The 25,669-nt window shown below is 36.1% G+C and overlaps 1 protein-coding gene across 2 annotated transcripts; it reads left to right on the top strand.

Annotated features, from left to right (window-relative positions):
* The first annotated feature begins 1,070 nt into the window (after positions 1-1,070).
* On the top strand, positions 1,071-25,293 carry LOC119766057. 2 transcript variants are annotated; one of them, XM_038250425.1, is made up of 3 exons: positions 1,071-1,105; positions 1,178-1,392; positions 24,855-25,293. In XM_038250425.1, exons 1-3 carry the CDS (start codon positions 1,077-1,079, stop codon positions 24,965-24,967), a joined length of 357 nt encoding a protein of 118 aa, XP_038106353.1. In that variant the 5' UTR covers positions 1,071-1,076; the 3' UTR covers positions 24,968-25,293. The 2 variants fall into 2 exon arrangements, with proteins under 2 accessions (XP_038106353.1, XP_038106356.1); XM_038250428.1 differs by lacking the exons at positions 1,071-1,105; positions 1,178-1,392 and adding exons at positions 24,249-24,497; positions 24,618-24,702 and having other exon boundaries at positions 24,855-25,284.
* The last annotated feature ends 376 nt before the right edge of the window (positions 25,294-25,669 follow it).

The raw sequence follows: 25,669 nt of genomic DNA, 5'->3' as shown, positions 1-25,669 counted from the left end.
TTTAATCCTGTATAATATTTTCCAAAACAAGAGTCTGTACCAAAGTTCTGTGCACAGTAACTGAAAATCGCACTTGGCTGAGTTCGTTTTCGCACTTTTTCATACGACACTTTTTTGTGTAATCGTAGTCGAACTGAAAAAATCTTATAAAAAAGTGCAAAAAACGAACTCCGCAAAGTGAGATTTTCAGTTCAACAGATCTGGATTTTCTTTTATAAAAGATCCTATAAACCATTTTTTTTTTCTTTTTGGGTATTACAAATTCCCAAAAAGCAAAAAAAAATACGAAAAAAGGGTTTAATAGCCTGTTTAAAAGAGATTCACATTCGTATACACAGTAGTGTTCGAAATGAAAATTTTAATGGATTTTTGCCGAAACATTTTATCTGATATCTTTCATGTCGATGGAATAGGAGTTTGTTGTTATAATTTGAAATAATTTTAAATATTAATTCTTTGTGGGTACATCCAATGATGAAAAGTATTGTATAATATAAAATGAAAAGATTTTAAAATTTCAAATTCAAGAGTATATTCATGTTTCTTTAAAATAAAAACTATGTTTTACAATGATGACATTTTACCATTTCTTTTATTTGCTTTTAAGTATTTTTCAATACCGTCATCAGGGGTGACATTGGGTCTGGGGGTGAGATTGGGTCATACAAATTTCAGCATTTTTGTATGACCCAATCTCACCCCCAGACCCAATGTCACTCCTGATGACGGTGCATTTATAGTCAAGGGTTTAATCACTAAAAAATATCTAATTTTATTTATTGAACCTTAAAAAAATACTCAAGAACTGAACTGTACTGAGAATCTGTACAGCACTAGAAGAGGATAAAATTTTATTTTTTGACTACTTGCATCTTTGAAGTAAATATTTGCATTGTTTGAAAAAGTAAAGAAGAAATTGTTGTATACAGTTCAGGCGGTAAGAGTATTTTTTGACTCACCTTGTAGTATTCAAGATTTACCTTATTTTGGGTACTCATATTTTTATACTCACCGTCGCTAAAATGTTATACAGCTTCAGTCTCAGGGGTTTACTTCTGTCAAAAAGAAAAACATCGATGATCGTTTCTGTTGTTTTAAAATTCTGGCAAGAGAAATTTACAAAAAATAGGAAAATTTCATTAGAGTTTTAATGTAACGATTTATAACTTCCAACCAGGTGCACAGGAAAAAAAAATAAGAAACAGGTTTATCCCAATACGCCTAGCCAGAATAATCGACGAATTACGATCGGCCACTGGCTTTTTGGAAACATTTCTGAGGCGGATGTTGTCAAGAAGAAAGCGGTGCTTCTTAGAACGCTGGGGGTTGGAAAGAACCGGTTTCTGTCGACGAGCCACGGTTGGGAAATTGCAGCGGACAGGAACAACCTGGGTAAGCCTGTTGCCGGTTACATTTGCCTGCGCCAATCGTTTGATTATCTTGTACAAACAGCTCACTCTAGCAAATTCAAAAAAAAGTTTTGTTTTGAAAGCGAATTGGTCACCCGCAATCTGTAAGATTGTGAAAAGATTATTGTTATCCAAGCTTCCGCTATCATTCTACCTTACCTTTTTTTGTTGGCCAACAACTTCCGGTATATGTTGGAAGTTCAGAAGAAACAACTGGTTCTGGATACGGTAGAGAGAGTGACAGGTTCCGATGAACACGAAAATCCCGTTTCTACGTCCTCACTGCACTTGCTGGATCATCGCTTAAGACTTAATCACAGTTTTTGCACATAATAACAACTACCTGGGATACGACGTCATTGTTTTTGTTCATTGCACTCTGGTTATCAACGTAAACAACAAAATCGAGCACCAAACCTTTACTTAACTTGCCACCAAACACGAACGAACTGATCTGATTGTTTTGTTTTCAGCTGTCACCCGCAGCAACAATCTCACAATTGAAATTTACACGAATTTCAAAAAAATAATTGACGCAAAATTGCGATGGATTCAAATTTTACATGCTTTTTGAAAATTCATTTTTTCAGAAATCGGAAACAAAAAATGCATTTACATGAGAATTGACCATTACGACGGATTTGAATTTACATGATGGCACTTTAAATGTCATTCAACAGTTTACAATAGATTTCAAAATTCAATTAAGCATGTTTACGTATGAAACACGGTTTACGTAACCGTTAAATTTACACTTTTTTTTCTGTGTACCCGTCGTCTGTTCGATTCCAGTCCAGCGTTATTCCACTTGGCCGTCGACGAGAAAGCGTCCTTTACCTGTGAAACAACTTTTTAGAATCAGAATTTCCTTTTGCTGCCCGCTTCAATAATTTTAAAATAGAACATAGGCCACACCCTTTTCCTACTGCAATCCAAGTCGAGCTTCTCATTCCCATTGGCCAATCAGAATTAGTTGATTTGAAATAATGTAAATTCCAAAACTAATGTAAATTCCAAAACTAATGTAAATTCCAAAACTAATGTAAATTTTCAAAACTAATATAAATTTCCAATGAATCTAATGTAAATTTCCAATGGATCTAATGGAAATATACATCATTTATCATGATACCTTTTGGTACATGATAAATAATGTAAATTTACAGAAATATTTTTTTCTGTGTAGGGGGTTTCTCAGAGCCCACATTATGGATTTAAGCTCTCTTGGGCGCATTTGAAAGGGGATGTGCTGAACCTGAACCAGTTCCATACCAAATTTGAATTTATCCATTTTTTAAGGGGACTCGGAGTGTGTTTTCACCTGATCAGGCGGTTTTCAAATGAAAATTCGGTCGAAAATTGAAGTATTGAAATAGTTTATTTATCCAAAAAAATGCATTTTTCGAGCCCTACATCCTCCCAAATTTTCATCCGTGTCGGTAATGTGGTTCTTGATGTACAGCTTGTGGACTAATTCACTGTGTGGGGGAAAAACCCCTAAAAAAGGTAAAAGCCAATTTTCACCAAATGCCAAAACTATTCCTTTGGCATTTTATCTAATTTTTTTTTCTCCACATCATAATCTAGACCATACTCGATGTTCTGAAACAAATTTGACCTCATTCGGATTTACCGTTCAGATTTTAGAAAATTTCCATTTTTGCCTTTCTTACTAAAGAAAGGTATAGGGTTTGCTTTTGGCTCCGACGCCAATTCCAGCTTCGTTCCCAAATCATTTCTCGAGAAATATTCATTCGAAAAATCTGCGAAAAATCATGGACGATCGATTTTCAACGCCTCGTCGACAAGTTGTCAAGTTGAGCTTCACATGCAGACGCGAGCTATGCTGGCGCGTATAGAGTTTTGATACTAGATAACCCTCTTTTTGTACAAGTTGCCCTATCGATTGCTCGTCAATCACACATCGCCTATCATGATTATCTATGCTAAGCTTCAGTGATCGCAAACACGACGCAAGCAGCTAGTCGTTCTGAAGCCCCATGCTCATTCTTTTGCCTTTCTTTTTTGTTTTGCTCAATCTCTGATCGAACTCTGAGCGAACGAATTTCTGGAGAGCGTCCAAGCTTCCCATGCGCCAGTGACAACGCACATCGCGGGTTTGGTTTTCTAGCTTTGGTTCGAGCCTTTTTGTGTATTAGTATTTTGGTTCATCGTACCAGCGGTACCAGCGCACCGGTGGTTCATTCGGTACGTTTGCGTTTGTCGTAGTGAAGTCTCACCGAGCACTCAGTCGCAGTATGCTTCCCAATCCCAAAAACGCATAAATGCATACTACATAATTTTCTGGCTTGCTTATTGAAAGCTCACAATTTTGCCTAACGCCTAAATGACAGTTTAGTGAATTACAGTAGGCGTTTCAATGCTTTCAAGAACATTTATGCGGCTTTACCGTTACATCGTTGTTTACAACACGGCAAATTCTCGGGTGTTGAAACACTTTCTGCCAGTCATTTTGTAACCACTTTAACGTATTGGAGCAAGACGGAATTATTTTGTTTTCTCGTTAATTCTTGATATTTTGAAAAGTGCAAAAACACTCAGAGAATACGAACAATTTAACGATATGCAGAAAACATTACGAACATCGCAAATTGTGAGCTAATTCTCTGTCTCAAAAATATTTGTTCTGATATTTAAAATCGAAAATGCTTGTGTGCGAGCACAGCTTACAACCGGCCATGGCAAATGGGGCAAAAACCAGCGCTTTTCAGTTATATGAAAAAATATGGTTGAGTTTTGAATTGATTAATGAATGGACCATTCTTTATTTTGCTATTTCTTTGAAAAACCAATCGACTGTCGTTATCTTCCTTTTGTAAGAAAGGCTCTATCTCACCCCAGGTGAGATTAAATCGGGTTTTGCTTATTCAGCCTGCTGTGATCAAAATTTGATTTTCCGTAACTTTTCCCATACAATCTGCAGATTTTCCGGAATCGGTTCCAGAGAGGCCAAAGTTGTTTCTTTTGGCGTAAGAACCTCCCTTGGACTTATACGAACCCAACGCAACAAAGAGCACCTCGATCCGACGCTCCGTATTGAACTGATTCGCGTTCGAACAAAACCGTCGAAATTTTTTATATATATAGATATCAAAAAATGTCTCAAAATTGTGAATACAAAGAGACGAGTTGTTCCTTTTAATTCCGCTATATATTTTACAATAAAATTGGCAAAAACAATGCAGAAATTTGTGAACTATTTGCAAACTTTTTTGAAAGCGTATACACCTCTTTTGATGAAAACGATCGCGACCGAAGCTACTTTTCCTTTATACCCCAAGCGAATAACGAAATAACAGTCGATAGTTTATCCTTAGATGAAATTCAGGCGGCTCTTAAAGCTCTTGACAGTTCAAAAAGTACCGGACCAGATGGAATATCTCCAAAATTTGCGAAAAATGTAGCCTCTGAACTGGCTTCTCCGCTTTATTGGCTATTTAATCTATCATTAAAATCAGGAATATTCCCAAGTGCTTGGAAGAAATCATATTTAGTTCCAATTTTCAAATCCGGTAAAAATCTGACGTGAAAAACTACCGTGGAATTGCTCTTATTTCATGTATTCCCAAGCTCTTTGAGGCAATAGTAAACAACAAAATGTTTGCTCAATTAAAAGACTACATAACACAAAAACAGCATGGATTTTTCAAAGGGCGCTCAACAGCAACTAATCTTCTCTCGTTCGTAAACTACACATTGAATGAAATGGATAACAAAAACTCTGTACAGACACTCTATACTGACTTTAGCAAAGCCTTCGACAGAGTGGACATTCCTATGCTTCTTTTCAAATTAGATAAAATCGGAATTGATTCTAATCTACTTTCATGGCTTAAATCTTACTTAACAAAACGCACGCAATGTGTTAAATTTAATGGCCTCATATCTAGGCTCATCAATGTAACTTCCGGGGTACCTCAAGGCTCTCATTTAGGCCCATTACTTTTTATTCTTTACGTAAATGATGTATCCTTTATATTTAAGCATATCAACGTTTCGATTTACGCAGATGACATGAAATTGTTTATGAAAATTAAAGACGAAACTGACGCTTCAAGATTCCAGAACGAAATCAACATATTTTTTGAATGGTGCTGTCGTAGCCTTTTACAACTTAACATTAAAAAATGTACATCGATCTTGTTCAGCAGAAAAATAAATAAGCCAAATATAAACGTAAAACTAGACAACCAGATAGTTGAAACCTGTTCAAATGTTAGAGATTTAAGAGTCATACTTGATTCTAAAATGACTTTCATCGAACATTACAACACGATGGTATTCAAAGCAACTAATATGCTCAACTTCATAAAACGATTCAGTTATAACTATAAGGACCCCTATACATTGAAAACATTGTTCACAGCTTATGTTCGCTCTATTCTTGAATATTGTAGCGTCGTGTGGAGTCCACACATCAAAACACACGAAATCCGTATTGAATCAGTGCAAAAACAATTTTTACTATTTGCTCTTCGTAAACTAGGGTGGACAGTGTTTCCCCTTCCTTCGTATATTGCACGCTGTATGTTAATAAGCTTAGAAACACTTGTAAAGCGTCGTGAATTCGCTTCTATCTCGTTCGTAAATGATCTTATTGCAAACCGAATTAATTCTCCAGAGTTGTTACAAACATTAAATTTCTATGAACCCACACGCATATTGAGAGCACGTGAGCCATTCGCATTGCATTTTCACAGAACTGACTACGCTAAACACGGGCCCATGAATAGAATGATGGAAACTTATAACAAATATAATAACATAATCGATTTTACAATGACAAAATCCATGAGCATGAGCATGAGCATGAGCATGGTTGACTGCCAATGAGCTGCTACTCCGTTATTGACGGATCAGCTGAAGTTAAACAATGAATCAAAAATGATCAGTGGGAGCCAACCATCCGTTCACTGTTTAACCCCTGAAGACCCCACTTTATTAGTCAATACCGGCGCCCTCCCAAGAAGCCTGCAGTTCAACGAAAGGGAGGAATGTTAGTCCGATAGTTGAAGTTGCAGACTCATCAAGCACATAGTTTTTCGCTATATACTTGTTGATACCGCTTGAGACCGTTGAATCCACAGCATCTCCTTCAAGCATCACGTGATTATTTTTTTGGGTTAGTAGGATAAGGTATTGGCTTTTCGATGCCTCCCGAGCTACGATGCTATGGGGAGGACTTTCATAACAAACCCGTCGGCGAGCCTTCCGAGCAACGATGCTATGGGAAGGTCTTTTAATTAGCACACCAAAACACTCGCGCACAGGTATTTAAATACTGAATAAATGTAATTTTTCATCACGATTACCCAGACGACATTGATGATATAGGAAGGACTTTTTACAGTCATTTACAGTAATACTTAAACTTATTTTAATGCAACAATTCACACGACGTCGTGCCTCCCGATCAACGATGATGTAGGAAGGACTTGAGCAAGCCAATCAGGATGAAACACGAAATAAAATTCTTTTCTTTTCACACACAATGCCACATAATTGATCGCGCGTCACCACCCAACAAATTGAACTGATTTTCTTCTGCTTGTGGGCAAGCCAATCAGGATGAAACACGAAATAAAATTCTTTTCTTTTCACACACAATGCCACATAATTGACCGCGCGTCACCACCCAACTAATTGAACTGATTTTCTTCTGCTTGTGGGCAAGCCAATCAGGATGAAACACGAAACAAAATTCTTTTCTTTTCACACACAATGTCACATAATTGACCGCGCGTCACCACCCAACAAATTGAACTGATTTTCTTCTGCTTGTGGGCAAGCCAATCAGGATGAAACACGAAATAAAATTCTTTTCTTTTCACACACAATGCCACATAATTGATCGCGCGTCACCACCCAACAAATTGAACTGATTTTCTTCTGCTTGTGGGCAAGCCAATCAGGATGAAACACGAAATAAAATTCTTTTCTTTTCACACACAATGCCACATAATTGATCGCGCGTCACCACCCAACAAATTGAACTGATTTTCTTCTGCTTGTGGGCAAGCCAATCAGGATGAAACACGAAATAAAATTCTTTTCTTTTCACACACAATGCCACATAATTGACCGCGCGTCACCACCCAACTAATTGAACTGATTTTCTTCTGCTTGTGGGCAAGCCAATCAGGATGAAACACGAAATAAAATTCTTTTCTTTTCACACACAATGTCACATAATTGACCGCGCGTCACCACCCAACTAATTGAACTGATTTTCTTCTGCTTGTGGGCAAGCCAATCAGGATGAAACACGAAATAAAATTCTTTTCTTTTCACACACAATGCCACATAATTGATCGCGCGTCACCACCCAACAAATTGAACTGATTTTCTTCTGCTTGTGGGCAAGCCAATCAGGATGAAACACGAAATAAAATTCTTTTCTTTTCACACACAATGCCACATAATTGACCGCGCGTCACCACCCAACAAATTGAACTGATTTTCTTCTGCTTGTGGGCAAGCCAATCAGGATGAAACACGAAATAAAATTCTTTTCTTTTCACACACAATGTCACATAATTGACCGCGCGTCACCACCCAACTAATTGAACTGATTTTCTTCTGCTTGTGGGCAAGCCAATCAGGATGAAACACGAAATAAAATTCTTTTCTTTTCACACACAATGCCACATAATTGACCGCGCGTCACCACCCAACAAATTGAACTGATTTTCTTCTGCTTGTGGGCAAGCCAATCAGGATGAAACACGAAATAAAATTCTTTTCTTTTCACACACAATGCCACATAATTGATCGCGCGTCACCACCCAACTAATTGAACTGATTTCCTTCTGCTTGTGGGCAAGCCAATCAGGATGAAACACGAAATAAAATTCTTTTCTTTTCACACACAATGCCACATAATTGATCGCGCGTCACCACCCAACAAATTGAACTGATTTTCTTCTGCTTGTGGGCAAGCCAATCAGGATGAAACACGAAACAAAATTCTTTTCTTTTCACACACAATGTCACATAATTGACCGCGCGTCACCACCCAACTAATTGAACTGATTTTCTTCTGCTTGTGGGCAAGCCAATCAGGATGAAACACGAAATAAAATTCTTTTCTTTTCACACACAATGCCACATAATTGATCGCGCGTCACCACCCAACAAATTGAACTGATTTTCTTCTGCTTGTGGGCAAGCCAATCAGGATGAAACACGAAATAAAATTCTTTTCTTTTCACACACAATGCCACATAATTGACCGCGCGTCACCACCCAACAAATTGAACTCGATTTTACAATGACAAAATCCACCATGAAAAAACAGTTTTACAATCAAAGATAGATGCTCCCCCCTTGTAATTAGAAACTAAGCAACGATCATGTAGTCTACGTATGTTTGACGAATAAATAAATAAATAAATAAATATCTTGACAGATACGTATTTCGTCTACTACTTGCAGACTTCATCAGTGTTCTGTTCTCGACTCGAGTTAATCTTAGCCGAGCTTCCGTGGCCGTGAGGTTACGGGTTTCGCCTTGTAAGCGGAAGGTGATGGGTTCGATTCCTGTCTGGCTCGGCAAAGTCAGATCCCTTCAAAGAGTAAATCTGCTCACTGGGAATACTGACCGGTAGGGGATGGGTTTCGACTAACGGCGTGCTGGATTTCCGATCCAGAGGTCGTGAGTTCGATTCTCGTACCGGATGATGAAGTTAACTTTAAGTTAACTTTAAAATGAAAAAAAAAATGATTTAAATGAAAAAATGACCCAATGTAGATTCGAAAAGTACATTAAATTTCCCATAAAATGACATGTTCTAAACAATTTTACAGTCGAGTAACGGAAAATGGGAGAATTTTTAAAACTTGTTTAGTGTTTTTTTCGATGAAAAATACGTTTTTTCGGAATTCTGAGTACGCCATCAAATTGGGCGTCTAATTTTACATAAAAGTCCTTTTGACACCAAATTTTTATCTCATCACCGTTTCAGGCTGCAAATTATTGAAAAACACCTCTTTTTTCGCATGTTCAAAAATGGAAGGGGTCGTACCGCCCCTCCGTCACGAGATATCAAAAAACGGATCTCGGATTCGTGATCAGGGACAAAAGTTACCCCTTAGGACAAAGTTTCACGCAAATCGAAGAGGGGTCGGGGCAACTTTTCCCGATTTCGTGTGAGTTGGTAGAGAATTACCCAATATTATTTCTTTTATTTATTTACTTTAAAAGAACCCAATAATAAAAAAATTACTGTTACTTTTTCAACTTTTATCAAATATTAGATCCGGCCCGCCACTGTTCTAGAAAAATCAGAACTGGCCCGCAGGGCCAAAAGGTTGGGCACCCCTGGTTGAGACCGTCAATGCACGATCTGTGAAAGGCCGAAGCACAGCTACGGCAGACCATCTTCTCGATCCCAGTGATCTCCACTTCGCAGGTCTTGCACTCGGTGGCCATCTTGTACGGGTCGGGCTTACAGGTGTCTCACAGCCGCAGTAAAACAGGTAACAATCAACCAATGCACTGAACTCCAACAAATCCTCGCAGAAAATTCTCCCAGGACCAACAAAAATAACATAAATTGGACAAAAACATAATTTTACATGTATAAATTGGTAAAAAATATATGCGCGACACAAACTCAATTGTAAACAAATTTAAGCAGTGTTGCCAGTTGATCACAATTAATCACAATAACAAAAATAATCAACCCTGAACTGCCGAATGTTTTTAAAAATGGGTTGTGTAAATCGGCCAAATTTTCACGTTTTTTTTTTTTTTTTTGAGCAACCAGATACAGAATGCAAGACTTAATCCAAAAGAAATTTTGCATCAGTATACTTTCCGCCAGACCATGCCAATAAACAGTCGTATGAACTATTCTTTAAAACAGTAGAAATCATAACATCAAGATGGAACCGGAATTAAAACTTCACATTTATGGCGACTCTACTCAAAGCAAAGTCGAATTTATATCTGACCAAGAAAATGAAGCAATTCTTCTCCCAGTCATTGGGGAAAATGAAACTTTGCATTTTCTCTTTGACAACATTGCAAATTATGGACTTTTCCAAATCAATCATGAAAAAAACCAAAGAAGTTCATTTTTAGACCTTTTATTTACTAACTGTATTGAAGACTGTCATGTACAAGAATCTGTAAAACCCCTTTGGAAGAATGAAGTCTTCCATACAGCAATTGAATATTATATTTATGTCCATAAAAACACTTTCCCGCATAAAGATTTCTGATGAACTCACAGTAAATTTTAACGTTACAAAACGATAAAATATATTGTCATTTTGACAGTGTTTTAACAGTAGACAGCATCGTTTTTTAAGATAATTTGCGTCGTATTTTGGGACTTTACCATAAAAACCCAATTTAATCCCACCTGGGGTGAGATAGAGCCTTTCTTACAAAAGGAAGTTAACGGCAGTTGATTTTTTTATTTTTTTTCAAAGAAATAGCAATATAAAGAATGGTCCATTCATAATACAATTCGAAACTCAACCATATTTTTTCATATAACTGAAAAGCGCTGGTTTTTGCCCCATTTGCCATGGCCGGTTGTAAACTGTGCTCGCACACAAGCATTTTCGATTTTTTAAATCAGAACACATTGTTTTTGAGACAGAGAATTAGCTCACAATTTGCGATGTTCGTAATGTTTTCTGCATATCGCTAAATTGTTCGTATTCTCTGAGTGTTTTTTGCACTTTTCAAAATATTAAAAATTAACGAGAAAACAAAATAATTCCGTCTTGCTCCAATGCGTTAAAGTGGTTACAAAATAACTGGCAGAAAGTGTTTCAACACCCGAGAATTTGCCGTGTTGTAAACAACGATGTAACGGTAAAGCCGCATAAATGTTCTTGAAAGCTTTGAAACGCCTACTGTAATTCACTAAACTGTCATTTAGGCGTTAGGCAAAATTGAGAGCTTTCAATAAGCAAGCATTTAGGCGTTTTTGGATTGGGAAGCATACAACGACTGAGCGCTCGGTGGGACTTCACTACGACAAACGCAAACGTACCGAATAAACCACCGTGGTGCGCTGGTACGATGAACAAAAATACTAATACACAAAAAGGCTAGTACCGAAGCTAGAAAACCAAACCCGCGATGTGCGTTGTCACTGGCACATGGGAAGCTTGAACGCTTCCCAGAAATTCGTTCGCTCAGAGTTCGATCAGAGAATGAGCAAAACAAAAAAGAAAGGCAAAAGAATGAGCATGAGGCTTCAGAACAGATAGCTGCTTGCGTCTAGTTTGCGTTAACTGAAGCTTAGCATAGAAAATAATGATAGGCGATGTGTGATGAACGAGCAATTGATAAAGCAACTTGCACTATAAGGGGGTAATCTAGTATCAAAACTCTATACGCGCCAGCATCACGCGCCAGCATTGCTCGCGTCTGCATGTGAAGCTCAACTTGGCAACTTGTCGACGAGGCGACGAGGCGACGAAAATCGATCGTCCATGATTTTTTGCAGATTTTTCGAATGAATATTTCCCGAGAAATGATTTGGGAACGAAGCTTGATTTGGCGTCGGAGCCAAAAGCAAACACTATACCTCATTGTTATCCGAGCATTCGTTGGTGAAGGTTGTCTGAATCAACATGACTCGTCGCGTCCCGGCGCAAAACGCCGGCAATATTGCCCTACCTGCGGCTCAAGCAGGCAAAAAAGTGGGAATTTCCAAAGGAAGGTTGAGGCCTCAACTGATGGCCAAAAACCGGGATTTCCAAAAGGAAGGTGCTTTTGGAAGTGACATCGAACAGCAAAAAGACGAAAAAGAGCGACGGTACTGTACCGATGGATGAGGAGGAGGAGAACTCTTCGTCGCACGAGGAGCAGCTATTGAAGAACAACAAGTTTGCTGGACTGCCTGACGAGGACCAGGTAGCGGAAGCAAAGGAGAATGAAGTGAAACAGCGAAAGGAGAAACTGCCTCCTTTTTATGTGCGGCAATCAGCAGCAACGATCGACTTTCGAGCGGGGCTGGTTGAACTCATCAAGTCTGGGAAAGTCCTAGGCAACATTCGTCTGTGTCAGGACGGATTTAAGGTGCTGGTGCAATCCAGGCAGCACTATCAACTGGTCAAGGATTACTTGACCGAAAACGAGGCGGAGTACTTTACCCATGATGTCGTCATGGATAAGCCGTACAAAATCGTCGTCAGAGGTCTGTACGACATGCCAGTGGAGGAATTAGCTGCCGAGCTAAAAGTTTTGAAACTGGATGTGTTGGCCGTGCACAAAATGAGCCGACGCAACAAAGACATCAAGTACCGTGACCAGCTCTACCTGCTGCATTTGGCTAAGGGATCGACGACGCTTCCTGAGCTGAAGGCAATCCGAGCGGTTTTCAACATTATCGTGTCGTGGGAGCGATACCGACCAGTGCATCGTGACGTCACACAATGCTTCAACTGCCTGGGCTTCGGGCACGGAGGTAAGAACTGCCACCTGAAGCGTCGTTGCGCCAAATGTGGTACCGATGCGCACATCACATCCCAGTGCATCCAAGATTCGCTGGTGAAGTGCCTCAACTGCAACGGTGAGCACTCGTCAACCGACCGAAAGTGCCCCAAGAGAGCTGAGTTCGTGAAAATTCGGCAGCAAGCATCGACGAAGAATCAGCCTCAGCGTCGTAGAACTCCTCCAGCCCTGGTGGAGCAAAATTTTCCACCTCTTCAACCGCGACGCCAGGTCCCAAACTTGGCACCGTTGCCGTTGGATCCCAGGAAGAGAGCTGAGATGAATCATCCACGGCCGGGTTCCAGCCAGGAGCCGAGACCGCCACCACCGGGCTTCAGCCAGGAGCCAAGACCAACCCAAGAACCAGCAGTTGAGGAAAATGGTAATGATCTTTACACCTCAACCGAACTCCTCAATATTTTCAAACAGATGTCCGCTGCACTGCGTGGATGCAAAACCAAGACCCAGCAGATTGAAGTGCTGACCTCGTTCGTCATCCAGTATGGATCGTAGGTCCCTCAAGCTGCTGAATTGGAACGCTTGCTCCATTAGGAGGAAGAATTTAGAGCTGGTGGATTTTCTTCGCGAGAAGGAGATCGACGTAGCTGCCATCACGGAAACTCATCTGAAGCCCGGTGAAAAAGTTTATCTGCAAAACTACAAGATCGCGACGCAGCTCGATAGGACCACCTCTGGAGGAGGAGGTGTGCTTGTCGCTGTTCATCGTGATCTCAAGCCACGCCGGCTGCCACACTTTAAGCTGGACATCATCGAGGCCGTTGGAGTGGAAATTCCCACTTCGGTTGGCCCAGTACTCTTCATTGCTGCATACTGCCCACGTCAGGTGAATGCCAGAGATGGTTCAGCAGCAAAACTGAAGAGCGATATCCAGAAGCTGACACGGCGGAGCGCAAAGTACATCATCGCTGGTGACCTCAACGCGAAGCATGAAGTTTGGGGCAACAGCAGGAGGAATCGGAACGGAGTGATTCTGCACAACGATCTGCAAAACGGATACTACAACGTTGTGAGTCCGGATCGTCCAACGAGGGTGGCTCGGTCTGGGAATCACTCAATCATCGACTTCTTCATTACCAATATGGCTGAGAACGTGGCTCATCCTGAGGTGTTTGAAGAGTTGAGTTCTGATCACTATCCGGTGGTTGTGGAGGTTGGAGCTTCCGTTACTCCGCAGCGGCAACCAACCCGGAAAGATTACCACAACGTTGACTGGCAGCAGTTTCAGCAAGTGGTCGACAGCAACATCGACTATGATCAACACCCGGAAACTTCTGCTGATATTGATCGTTCGCTGGAGGTGATCCAGCAGGCTATCAACCAAGCAGAGGCTGCCAACGTTCGGGAGGTTCCTGTTAATTTTAAGGTAACTGATATTGACGTAGATACTAAACACTTGATTAGACTTAGGAATGTTTATAGGAGACAATATCAACGGACTGGGGACTATGACAAAAGATTTCAGTGAACAATTTGAACAAAATCATACAAGACCGACTTGACAATATCAGAAATCAAGAATTTTCAAAACATGTAAGCCAGCTTGGGAATTATTCAAAACCATTTTGGAAACTTTCAAAAGTTCTTAAAAACAAACCAAAGCCTATTCCTCCTCTTATTGTTGAGGATTCTCCTTTGATTACATCCGAGGAAAAGGCAAATGCACTTGGGCTTCATTTTGTTAGTTCACATAATCTTGGCGCTTCCATGACCAGCCGTAAAGAAACATCAGTTGCCAATAGTATTTCAACAATCAATGACTCTACCTTTGAATTTCCTGCAGATTCCCATGTTTCTGGTGAGGAAGTCAAAGTTGCAGTTAAACAAATGAAAAATATGAAAGCTCCTGGCTTTGATAACATTTTAATCTAGTGTTGAAAAAACAGAGTGATCAGTTCTTTCAACATCTAGCCAATATTTTCAATAAATGTTTGCAACTTGGTTACTTCCCCACCAATTGGAAGCTGGGCAAAGTCATACCAATTTTGAAGCCTCAAAAGATCCAACATCGCCAACAAGTTATCGTCCCATTAGTCTTTTGAGTAGTCTGTCCAAACTCTTTGAGAAGGTCATCTATTCAAGGCTTTTGGATTTTACCAACGATAATAATATAATTTTGAATGAGCAGTTTGGCTTCCGAAAGGGCATAATACTGCTCATCAGCTTACGAGAGTAACTAAAATCATCAAGCAGAACAAGCTTGAGTCTAAATCAACTGCTATGGCTTTGTTGGATGTTGAGAAGGCTTTTGACAATGTTTGGCATGATGGTTTGATACATAAACTGTATTTATACGGTTTTCCAATGTATCTTATCAAAATTATCCAGCACTATCTTTCGGAGAGATCGTTCAAGGTTTTTCTGAATGGGATTGCTTCTGGATTATTCAACATTGATGCTGGGGTTCCCCAAGGAAGTATTCTTGGCCCACTTCTGTACAATATTTTTACATCTGATTTGCCTACTCTTCCTGGTAATGGTGTGTTGTCACTTTTTGCTGATGACACTGCCGTTATTTATAAGGGTAAAATAACCAGATATTTAGTTGGCCGTCTTCAGAAGGGTCTTGACGTTCTTTCCGAATACTTTGGCGACTGGAAAATTCGCATAAATGCAGCCAAAACTCAAACCATCATTTTTCCACTTTCCAAATCGGCCAGATTTGTCCCAAAGGATGATGTTTTGATTAAAATGAATGATGTTTCGATACCCTGGTCAAAGGAAGTTGTCTATTTAGGTCTCATACTTGACTCGAAACTTTTGTTTCGGCAGCATGTAGATAAAATATTGAACAAGTGCAGCATTCTCATCAGGTGTTTGTATCCTTTAATTAACAGAAAATCAAAGCTATCTTTGAAAAATAAGTTAGCAGTTTACAAACAAATAATTTACCCCGTTATTGAGTATGCAGTACCTGTTTGGGAGTGTTGCGCTAGAACTCATAAATTGAAGCTCCAGCGTGTCCAAAACAAGGTACTCAAAATGGTTTTGAATGTTCCTGGCTGGACAAGATCAAGTGAGGTTCATGAATTAGCAGAAGTTAAAATGTTGGATCAGAAGATTCAAGAAAAATGTTTGAAATTCAGGGAAAAATGTGCTATATCTGAATACCCCTTGATTCAAGGATTGGTTTAGTTTATGGTAAGATTAAGTTAGTTTTAGGTTAGGTTATGTTTTCTTAACATTTTTTTTTCCTCATTGTACCTAGTGTTACAAAAATGATAAATCATATACTTTTAAAGTTATAAAAATGAACAGTGTTTAAATCACGAAAAGCAAACTAAAGCTGAAGAGCCACAGCTGACCACTTATTATGTAAACCAAATGTAATTATTATAAGAAAGATTCAATAAAGTATACTTAATTCAAAAAAAAAAAAAAAAAAACACTATACCTTTCTTTAGTAAGAAAGGCAAAAATGGAAATTTTCTAAAATCTGAACGGTAAATCCAAATGAGGTCAAATTTGTTTCAGAACATCGAGTATGGTCTAGATTATGATGTGGAGAAAAAAAAATTAGATAAAATGCCAAAGGAATAGTTTTGGCATTTGGTGAAAATTGGCTTTTACCTTTTTGGGTTTTTCCCCTCACAGTGAATTAGTCCACAAGCTGTAAATCAAAACCACATTACCGACATGGATGAAAATTTGGGAGGATGTAGGGCTGGAAAAATGCAATTTTTTGGACAAATAAACGATTTCAATACTTCAATTTTCGACCGAATTTTCATTTGAAAACCGCCTGATTTGGTGAAAACACACTCCGAGTCCCCATAAAAAATGGATAAATTCAAACTTGGTATGGAACTGGTCCAGGTTCAGCACATCCCCTTTCAAATGCGCCCAAGAGAGCTTAAATCCATAATGTGGGCTCTGAGAAACCCCCTACCACAAAATTGAGCACTTTTTTACCACACACGGACGTCACGCGTGCTCTACAGTAAATTAAGCGCCAAAATTCGGATATTGGAGGTAGACGAATTCTGTCATTGTCAATGGATCGGGCGTCGAAAATCGATCGTCCATGATTTTTTGCAGATTTTTCGAATGAATATTTCTCGAGAAATGATTTGGGAACGAAGCTTGATTTGGCGTCGGAGCCAAAAGCAAACACTATACCTTTCTTTAGTAAGAAAGGCAAAAATGGAAATTTTCTAAAATCTGAACCGTAAATCCAAATGAGGTCAAATTTGTTTCAGAACATCGAGTATGGTCTAGATTATGATGTGGAGAAAAAAAATTAGATAAAATGCCAAAGGAATAGTTTTGGCATTTGGTGAAAATTGGCTTTTACCTTTTTAGGGTTTTTCCCCTCACAGTGAATTAGTCCACAAGCTGTAAATCAAAACCACATTACCGACATGGATGAAAATTTGGGAGGATGTAGGGCTGGAAAAATGCAATTTTTTGGACAAATAAACGATTTCAATACTTCAATTTTCGACCGAATTTTCATTTGAAAACCGCCTGATTTGGTGAAAACACACTCCGAGTCCCCATAAAAATGGATAAATTCAAATTTGGTATGGAACTGGTTCAGGTTCAGCACATCCCCTTTCAAATGCGCCCAAGAGAGCTTAAATCCATAATGTGGGCTCTGAGAAACCCCCTACCACAAAATTGAGCACTTTTTTACCACACACGGACGTCACGCGTGCTCTACAGTAAATTAAGCGCCAAAATTCGGATATTGGAGGTAGACGAATTCTGTCATTGTCAATCGATCGGGCGTCGAAAATCGATCGTCCATGATTTTTTGCAGATTTTTCGAATGAATATTTCTCGAGAAATGATTTGGGAACGAAGCTTGATTTGGCGTCGGAGCCAAAAGCAAACCTTTCTTTAGTAAGAAAGGCAAAAATGGAAATTTTCTAAAATCTGAACGGTAAATCCAAATGAGGTCAAATTTGTTTCAGAACATCGAGTATGGTCTAGATTATGATGTGGAGAAAAAAAATTAGATAAAATGCCAAAGGAATAGTTTTGGCATTTGGTGAAAATTGGCTTTTACCTTTTTTAGGGGTTTTTCCCCCTCACAGTGAATTAGTCCACAAGCTGTAAATCAAAACCACATTACCGACATGGATGAAAATTTGGGAGGATGTAGGGCTGGAAAAATGCAATTTTTGGACAAATAAACGATTTCAATACTTCAATTTTCGACCGAATTTTCATTTGAAAACCGCCTGATTTGGTGAAAACACACTCCGAGTCCCCATAAAAATGGATAAATTCAAATTTGGTATGGAACTGGTCCAGGTTCAGCACATCCCCTTTCAAATGCGCCCAAGAGAGCTTAAATCCATAATGTGGGCTCTGAGAAACCCCTACCACAAAATTGAGCACTTTTTACCACACACGGACGTCACGCGTGCTCTACAGTAAATTAAGCGCCAAAATTCGGATATTGGAGGTAGACGAATTCTGTCATTGTCAATCGATCGGGCGTCGAAAATCGATCGTCCATGATTTTTGCAGATTTTTCGAATGAATATTTCTCGAGAAATGATTTGGGAACGAAGCTTGATTTGGCGTCGGAGCCAAAAGCAAACACTATACCTTTCTTTAGTAAGAAAGGCAAAAATGGAAATTTTCTAAAATCTGAACGGTAAATCCAAATGAGGTCAAATTTGTTTCAGAACATCGAGTATGGTCTAGATTATGATGTGGAGAAAAAAAATTAGATAAAATGCCAAAGGAATAGTTTTGGCATTTGGTGAAAATTGGCTTTTACCTTTTTAGGGTTTTCCCCTCACAGTGAATTAGTCCACAAGCTGTAAATCAAAAACCACATTACCGACATGGATGAAAATTTGGGAGGATGTAGGGCTGGAAAAATGCAATTTTTGGACAAATAAACGATTTCAATACTTCAATTTTCGACCGAATTTTCATTTGAAAACCGCCTGATTTGGTGAAAACACACTCCGAGTCCCCATAAAAATGGATAAATTCAAATTTGGTATGGAACTGGTCAGGTTCAGCACATCCCCTTTCAAATGCGCCCAAGAGAGCTTAAATCCATAATGTGGGCTCTGAGAAACCCCTACCACAAAATTGAGCACTTTTTACCACACACGGACGTCACGCGTGCTCTACAGTAAATTAAGCGCCAAAATTCGGATATTGGAGGTAGACGAATTCTGTCATTGTCAATCGATCGGGCGTCGAAAATCGATCGTCCATGATTTTTGCAGATTTTTCGAATGAATATTTCTCGAGAAATGATTTGGGAACGAAGCTTGATTTGGCGTCGGAGCCAAAAGCAAACACTATACCTTTCTTTAGTAAGAAAGGCAAAATGGAAATTTTCTAAAATCTGAACGGTAAATCCAAATGAGGTCAAATTTGTTTCAGAACATCGAGTATGGTCTAGATTATGATGTGGAGAAAAAAATTAGATAAAATGCCAAAGGAATAGTTTTGGCATTTGGTGAAAATTGGCTTTTACCTTTTTAGGTTTTCCCCTCACAGTGAATTAGTCCACAAGCTGTAAATCAAAACCACATTACCGACATGGATGAAAATTTGGGAGGATGTAGGGCTGGAAAAATGCAATTTTTGGACAAATAAACGATTTCAATACTTCAATTTTCGACCGAATTTTCATTTGAAAACCGCCTGATTTGGTGAAAACACACTCCGAGTCCCCATAAAAATGGATAAATTCAAATTTGGTATGGAACTGGTCAGGTTCAGCACATCCCCTTTCAAATGCGCCCAAGAGAGCTTAAATCCATAATGTGGGCTCTGAGAAACCCCTACCACAAAATTGAGCACTTTTTACCACACACGGACGTCACGCGTGCTCTACAGTAAATTAAGCGCCAAAATTCGGATATTGGAGGTAGACGAATTCTGTCATTGTCAATCGATCGGGCGTCGAAAATCGATCGTCCATGATTTTTGCAGATTTTTCGAATGAATATTTCTCGAGAAATGATTTGGGAACGAAGCTTGATTTGGCGTCGGAGCCAAAAGCAAACACTATACCTTTCTTTAGTAAGAAAGGCAAAAATGGAAATTTTCTAAAATCTGAACGGTAAATCCAAATGAGGTCAAATTTGTTTCAGAACATCGAGTATGGTCTAGATTATGATGTGGAGAAAAAAAATTAGATAAAATGCCAAAGGAATAGTTTTGGCATTTGGTGAAAATTGGCTTTTACCTTTTTTAGGGGTTTTTCCCCCTCACAGTGAATTAGTCCACAAGCTGTAAATCAAAACCACATTACCGACATGGATGAAAATTTGGGAGGATGTAGGGCTGGAAAAATGCAATTTTTTGGACAAATAAACGATTTCAATACTTCAATTTTCGACCGAATTTTCATTTGAAAACCGCCTGATTTGGTGAAAACACACTCCGAGTCCCCATAAAAAATGGATAAATTCAAATTTGGTATGGAACTGGTCCAGGTTCAGCACATCCCCTTTCAAATGCGCCCAAGAGAGCTTAAATCCATAATGTGGGCTCTGAGAAACCTCCTACCACAAAATTGAGCACTTTTTTACCACACACGGACGTCACGCGTGCTCTACAGTAAATTAAGCGCCAAAATTCGGATATTGGAGGTAGACGAATTCTGTCATTGTCAATCGATCGGGCGTCGAAAATCGATCGTCCATGATTTTTGCAGATTTTTCGAATGAATATTTCTCGAGAAATGATTTGGGAACGAAGCTTGATTTGGCGTCGGAGCCAAAAGCAAACACTATACCTTTCTTTAGTAAGAAAGGCAAAAATGGAAATTTTCTAAAATCTGAACGGTAAATCCAAATGAGGTCAAATTTGTTTCAGAACATCAGTATGGTCTAGATTATGATGTGGAGAAAAAAATTAGATAAAATGCCAAAGGAATAGTTTTGGCATTTGGTGAAAATTGGCTTTACCTTTTTAGGGTTTTCCCCTCACAGTGAATTAGTCCACAAGCTGTAAATCAAAACCACATTACCGACATGGATGAAAATTTGGGAGGATGTAGGGCTGGAAAAATGCAATTTTTGGACAAATAAACGATTTCAATACTTCAATTTTCGACCGAATTTTCATTTGAAAACCGCCTGATTTGGTGAAAACACACTCCGAGTCCCCATAAAAATGGATAAATTCAAATTTGGTATGGAACTGGTCAGGTTCAGCACATCCCCTTTCAAATGCGCCCAAGAGAGCTTAAATCCATAATGTGGGCTCTGAGAAACCCCTACCACAAAATTGAGCACTTTTTACCACACACGGACGTCACGCGTGCTCTACAGTAAATTAAGCGCCAAAATTCGGATATTGGAGGTAGACGAATTCTGTCATTGTCAATCGATCGGGCGTCGAAAATCGATCGTCCATGATTTTTTGCAGATTTTTCGAATGAATATTTCTCGAGAAATGATTTGGGAACGAAGCTTGATTTGGCGTCGGAGCCAAAAGCAAACACTACCCGAATAAAATTATATGATGATTTGTATTGTCAAAACCATGAAGTTACAATAGATATTATAATATTTATGGTAAGTTTATGGTTGATTTTTTTTAACTTCATTGGAATGACGATAAAGTTATCGTAGATTTCATGGTTACAGCAAATTTCATGGTTTTGTTATTGGAAATGTTATAAATTGAAACAATAAAACTACTGTACATTTCATGAATACAGCAAATATTATGGTTTTGTTATTGGAAATCTCATAACGCATTTTTTTCCAATTTTTTGTTACAGTAAGTTTCATTGTAATGTTATAGTTGCATAGTGTGAACTTTTTTTGAACGATTTTTTCAAATAATGCGAATCATGTAATAAAAGTATTGAAAATATAAAAATATTAAAATATTAGAATAGTAAAATATTGGAATAGTAAAATATTAGAATAGTAAAATATTAGAATAGTAAAATATTAGAATAGTAAAATATATAAATATAAAAATATTTAAATGTTAAAATAGTAAAATATTAAAATATTAAAATATTAAAATATTAAAATATTAAAATATTAAAATATTAAAATATTAAAATATTAAAATATTAAAATATTAAAATATTAAAATATTAAAATATTAAAATATTAAAATATTAAAATATTAAAATATTAAAATATTAAAATATTAAAATATTAAAATATTAAAATATTAAAATATTAAAATATTAAAATATTAAAATATTAAAATATTAAAATATTAAAATATTAAAATATTAAAATATTAAAATATTAAAATATTAAAACATTAAAATATTAAAATATTAAAATATTAAAATATTAAAATATTAAAATATTAAAATATTAAAATATTAAAATATTAAAATATTAAAATATTAAAATATTAAAATATTAAAATATTAAAATATTAAAATATTAAAATATTAAAATATTAAAATATTAAAATATTAAAATATTAAAATATTAAAATATTAAAATATTAAAATATTAAAATATTAAAATATTAAAATATTAAAATATTAAAATATTAAAATATTAAAATATTAAAATATTAAAATATTAAAATATTAAAATATTAAAATATTAAAATATTAAAATATTAAAATATTAAAATATTAAAATATTAAAATATTAAAATATTAAAATATTAAAATATTAAAATATTAAAATATTAAAATATTAAAATATTAAAATATTAAAATATTAAAATATTAAAATATTAAAATATTAAAATATTAAAATATTAAAATATTAAAATATTAAAATATTAAAATATTAAAATATTAAAATATTAAAATATTAAAATATTAAAATATTAAAATATTAAAATATTAAAATATTAAAATATTAAAATATTAAAATATTAAAATATTAAAATATTAAAATATTAAAATATTAAAATATTAAAATATTAAAATATTAAAATATTAAAATATTAAAATATTACATATAAACATTTAAACATTTAAACATTTAAACATTTAAACATTCAAACATTTAAACATTTAAACATTTAAACATTCAAACATTTAAACATTTAAACATTTAAACATTCAAACATTTAAATATTTAAATATGTAAACATTTAAATATTTAAATATTTAAACATTTAAACATTTAAACATTTAAACATTTAAATATTTAAATATTTAAACATTTAAACATTTAAACATTTAAACATTTAAACATTTAAACATTTAAACATTTAAACATTTAAACATTTAAACATTTAAACATTTAAACATTTAAACATTTAAACATTTAAACATTTAAACATTTAAACATTTAAACATTTAAACATTTAAACATTTAAACATTTAAACATTTAAACATTTAAACATTTAAACATTTAAACATTTAAACATTTAAACATTTAAACATTTAAACATTTAAACATTTAAACATTTAAACATTTAAACATTTAAACATTTAAACATTTAAACATTTAAACATTTAAACATTTAAACATTTAAACATTTAAACATTTAAACATTTAAACATTTAAACATTTAAACATTTAAACATTTAAACATTTAAACATTTAAACATTTAAACATTTAAACATTTAAACATTTAAACATTTAAACATTTAAACATTTAAACATTTAAACATTTAAACATTTAAACATTTAAACATTTAAACATTTAAACATTTAAACATTTAAACATTTAAACATTTAAACATTTAAACATTTAAACATTTAAACATTTAAACATTTAAACATTTAAACATTTAAACATTTAAACATTTAAACATTTAAACATTTAAACATTTAAACATTTAAACATTTAAACATTTAAACATTTAAACATTTAAACATTTAAACATTTAAACATTTAAACATTTAAACATTTAAACATTTAAACATTTAAACATTTAAACATTTAAACATTTAAACATTTAAACATTTAAACATTTAAACATTTAAACATTTAAACATTTAAACATTTAAACATTTAAACATTTAAACATTTAAACATTTAAACATTTAAACATTTAAACATTTAAACATTTAAACATTTAAACATTTAAACATTTAAACATTTAAACATTTAAACATTTAAACATTTAAACATTTAAACATTTAAACATTTAAACATTTAAACATTTAAACATTTAAACATTTAAACATTTAAACATTTAAACATTTAAACATTTAAACACTTAAACATTTAAACATTTAAACATTTAAACATTTAAACATTTAAACATTTAAACATTTAAACATTTAAACATTTAAACATTTAAACATTTAAACACTTAAACATTTAAACATTTAAACATTTAAACATTTAAACATTTAAACATTCCAATATCAATTAACAAACCCAACTTTACACTGAACCTGTTCAGCCGACGCTCATGCAACGAACGCACCATTACACCAAGTTACACTGAACCCGTGCGACGCTCCTGAAACGAACGCACCATGGTTCGAGCGAGCTGTCACTTTTTTTACTCGCGCGTGTCCGATCATGTTCGTGTTGACGGTGTTTGCTGAAGTTTTAGGGGAAACCCGGATTTTTCGCGTTGAGGCGGTCGTTTAAGCCAATTGACCACATCCGGCGATTGGCCACCAAGTTGCCGAACGCGATCCTAGTGTTGGTTGGACGGATGTTCGAAGTTCGAATTGGAGCGTCTCCGGGATGGCGGAACTTTGGGTGAGTATTTTGAGTTTCGTGAGGGTGGAGGGGAATTCCAAACAAAACAGCAGCGGCAATATCTATTGCCTGCTTGGGCAGATTGCTTAATCACAGTGTTTGTTTTTTTCTACTTTACAGGGACTTCTTCCACACGTTTCCGGCAGAAAAAATCTGCCGAGTCACCGATCCGGAAAAGCAAATTTGAAATTGTCAATCATTTTGGGTGAGTATTTCAGCTGTGGTGGAATTTTGCTTGGAAAACTTTGTGGGAGGGGAGAGCCACGGTGCGAAATCTCCGCAGCAGCAGCAGACATCTTTCGTGGCCTACTGCAGCAACATTTGATCTAAACAAACTGTTTGTTTCTCTTTTCACAGGGACTTCTCCCACCGGGTTCGCTAACGGGACACAACCCAACGGATGCGTTCGATTGGGAGAGGACCCGGCGCCTGCTGCGGTCACTTTCGGCCGTGTTTGTTCCGGATGGTGAGCTCGTCTCGCCTGGAGGCGAAAATCGTTAGGTGAGTTCTGTGTTGGGGCTGCGCAGCTCGGAAAACTTTCAAACGTCAAGGAGAAGGTCACGATTTTTTTTAGCGGTACGCAGCTGAAAAGTAACAGAAACGGAATGTAGCGTTTCACGCCGTGCAATTTGTTTTGATGAGTGAATCAAATAATTTGGATTTGCACATTTCAATGCAACTGAAAATTACAAATAAAGTTATATTATTAATGTAAAAATATTGATAATCCAGAGCTGCTCATCAAACCGAATCTCAAAACGCTGAATCTTGAAAGGACGAAAATCAAAAAGCAGGATTTTGCTTATTGTTCAGAATATTGGAAACCATAGAGAAAAATCATATTTTTTAAAGAGATTTTCTAGGATTCAAATGTTTAAGAATTCTACAATTTATTTCAAATAATTTAAATTTAGAAAATCAGAAAATTTGAGTTTAAAAAAATTCTAAAATTTTAAAATTACAAAATTGTGTAACCTAAAATGGAAAACTGTAACCAACAGATCGAATCAACTTATTTTGTATGAGTGAACTAAAATTTCAGTCCAAAATAAAAGTAGAATTTTTCCTTCTTCGGTAATCTGAACCTTCGGATGATTGATTTTTCGATATTAATCAAAATAAACCAAAATAGTCGAGTTATCGGATAATCGAGTACGAAAAAATGGAATGTT

The sequence above is a fragment of the Culex quinquefasciatus genome, chromosome 1, assembly GCF_015732765.1.
Source record: "Culex quinquefasciatus strain JHB chromosome 1, VPISU_Cqui_1.0_pri_paternal, whole genome shotgun sequence".
NCBI lineage: Eukaryota > Metazoa > Arthropoda > Insecta > Diptera > Culicidae > Culex > Culex quinquefasciatus.
The sequence above is the reverse complement of the archived record's forward strand: the minus strand, read 5'-3'. Positions and strand labels throughout refer to the sequence as shown.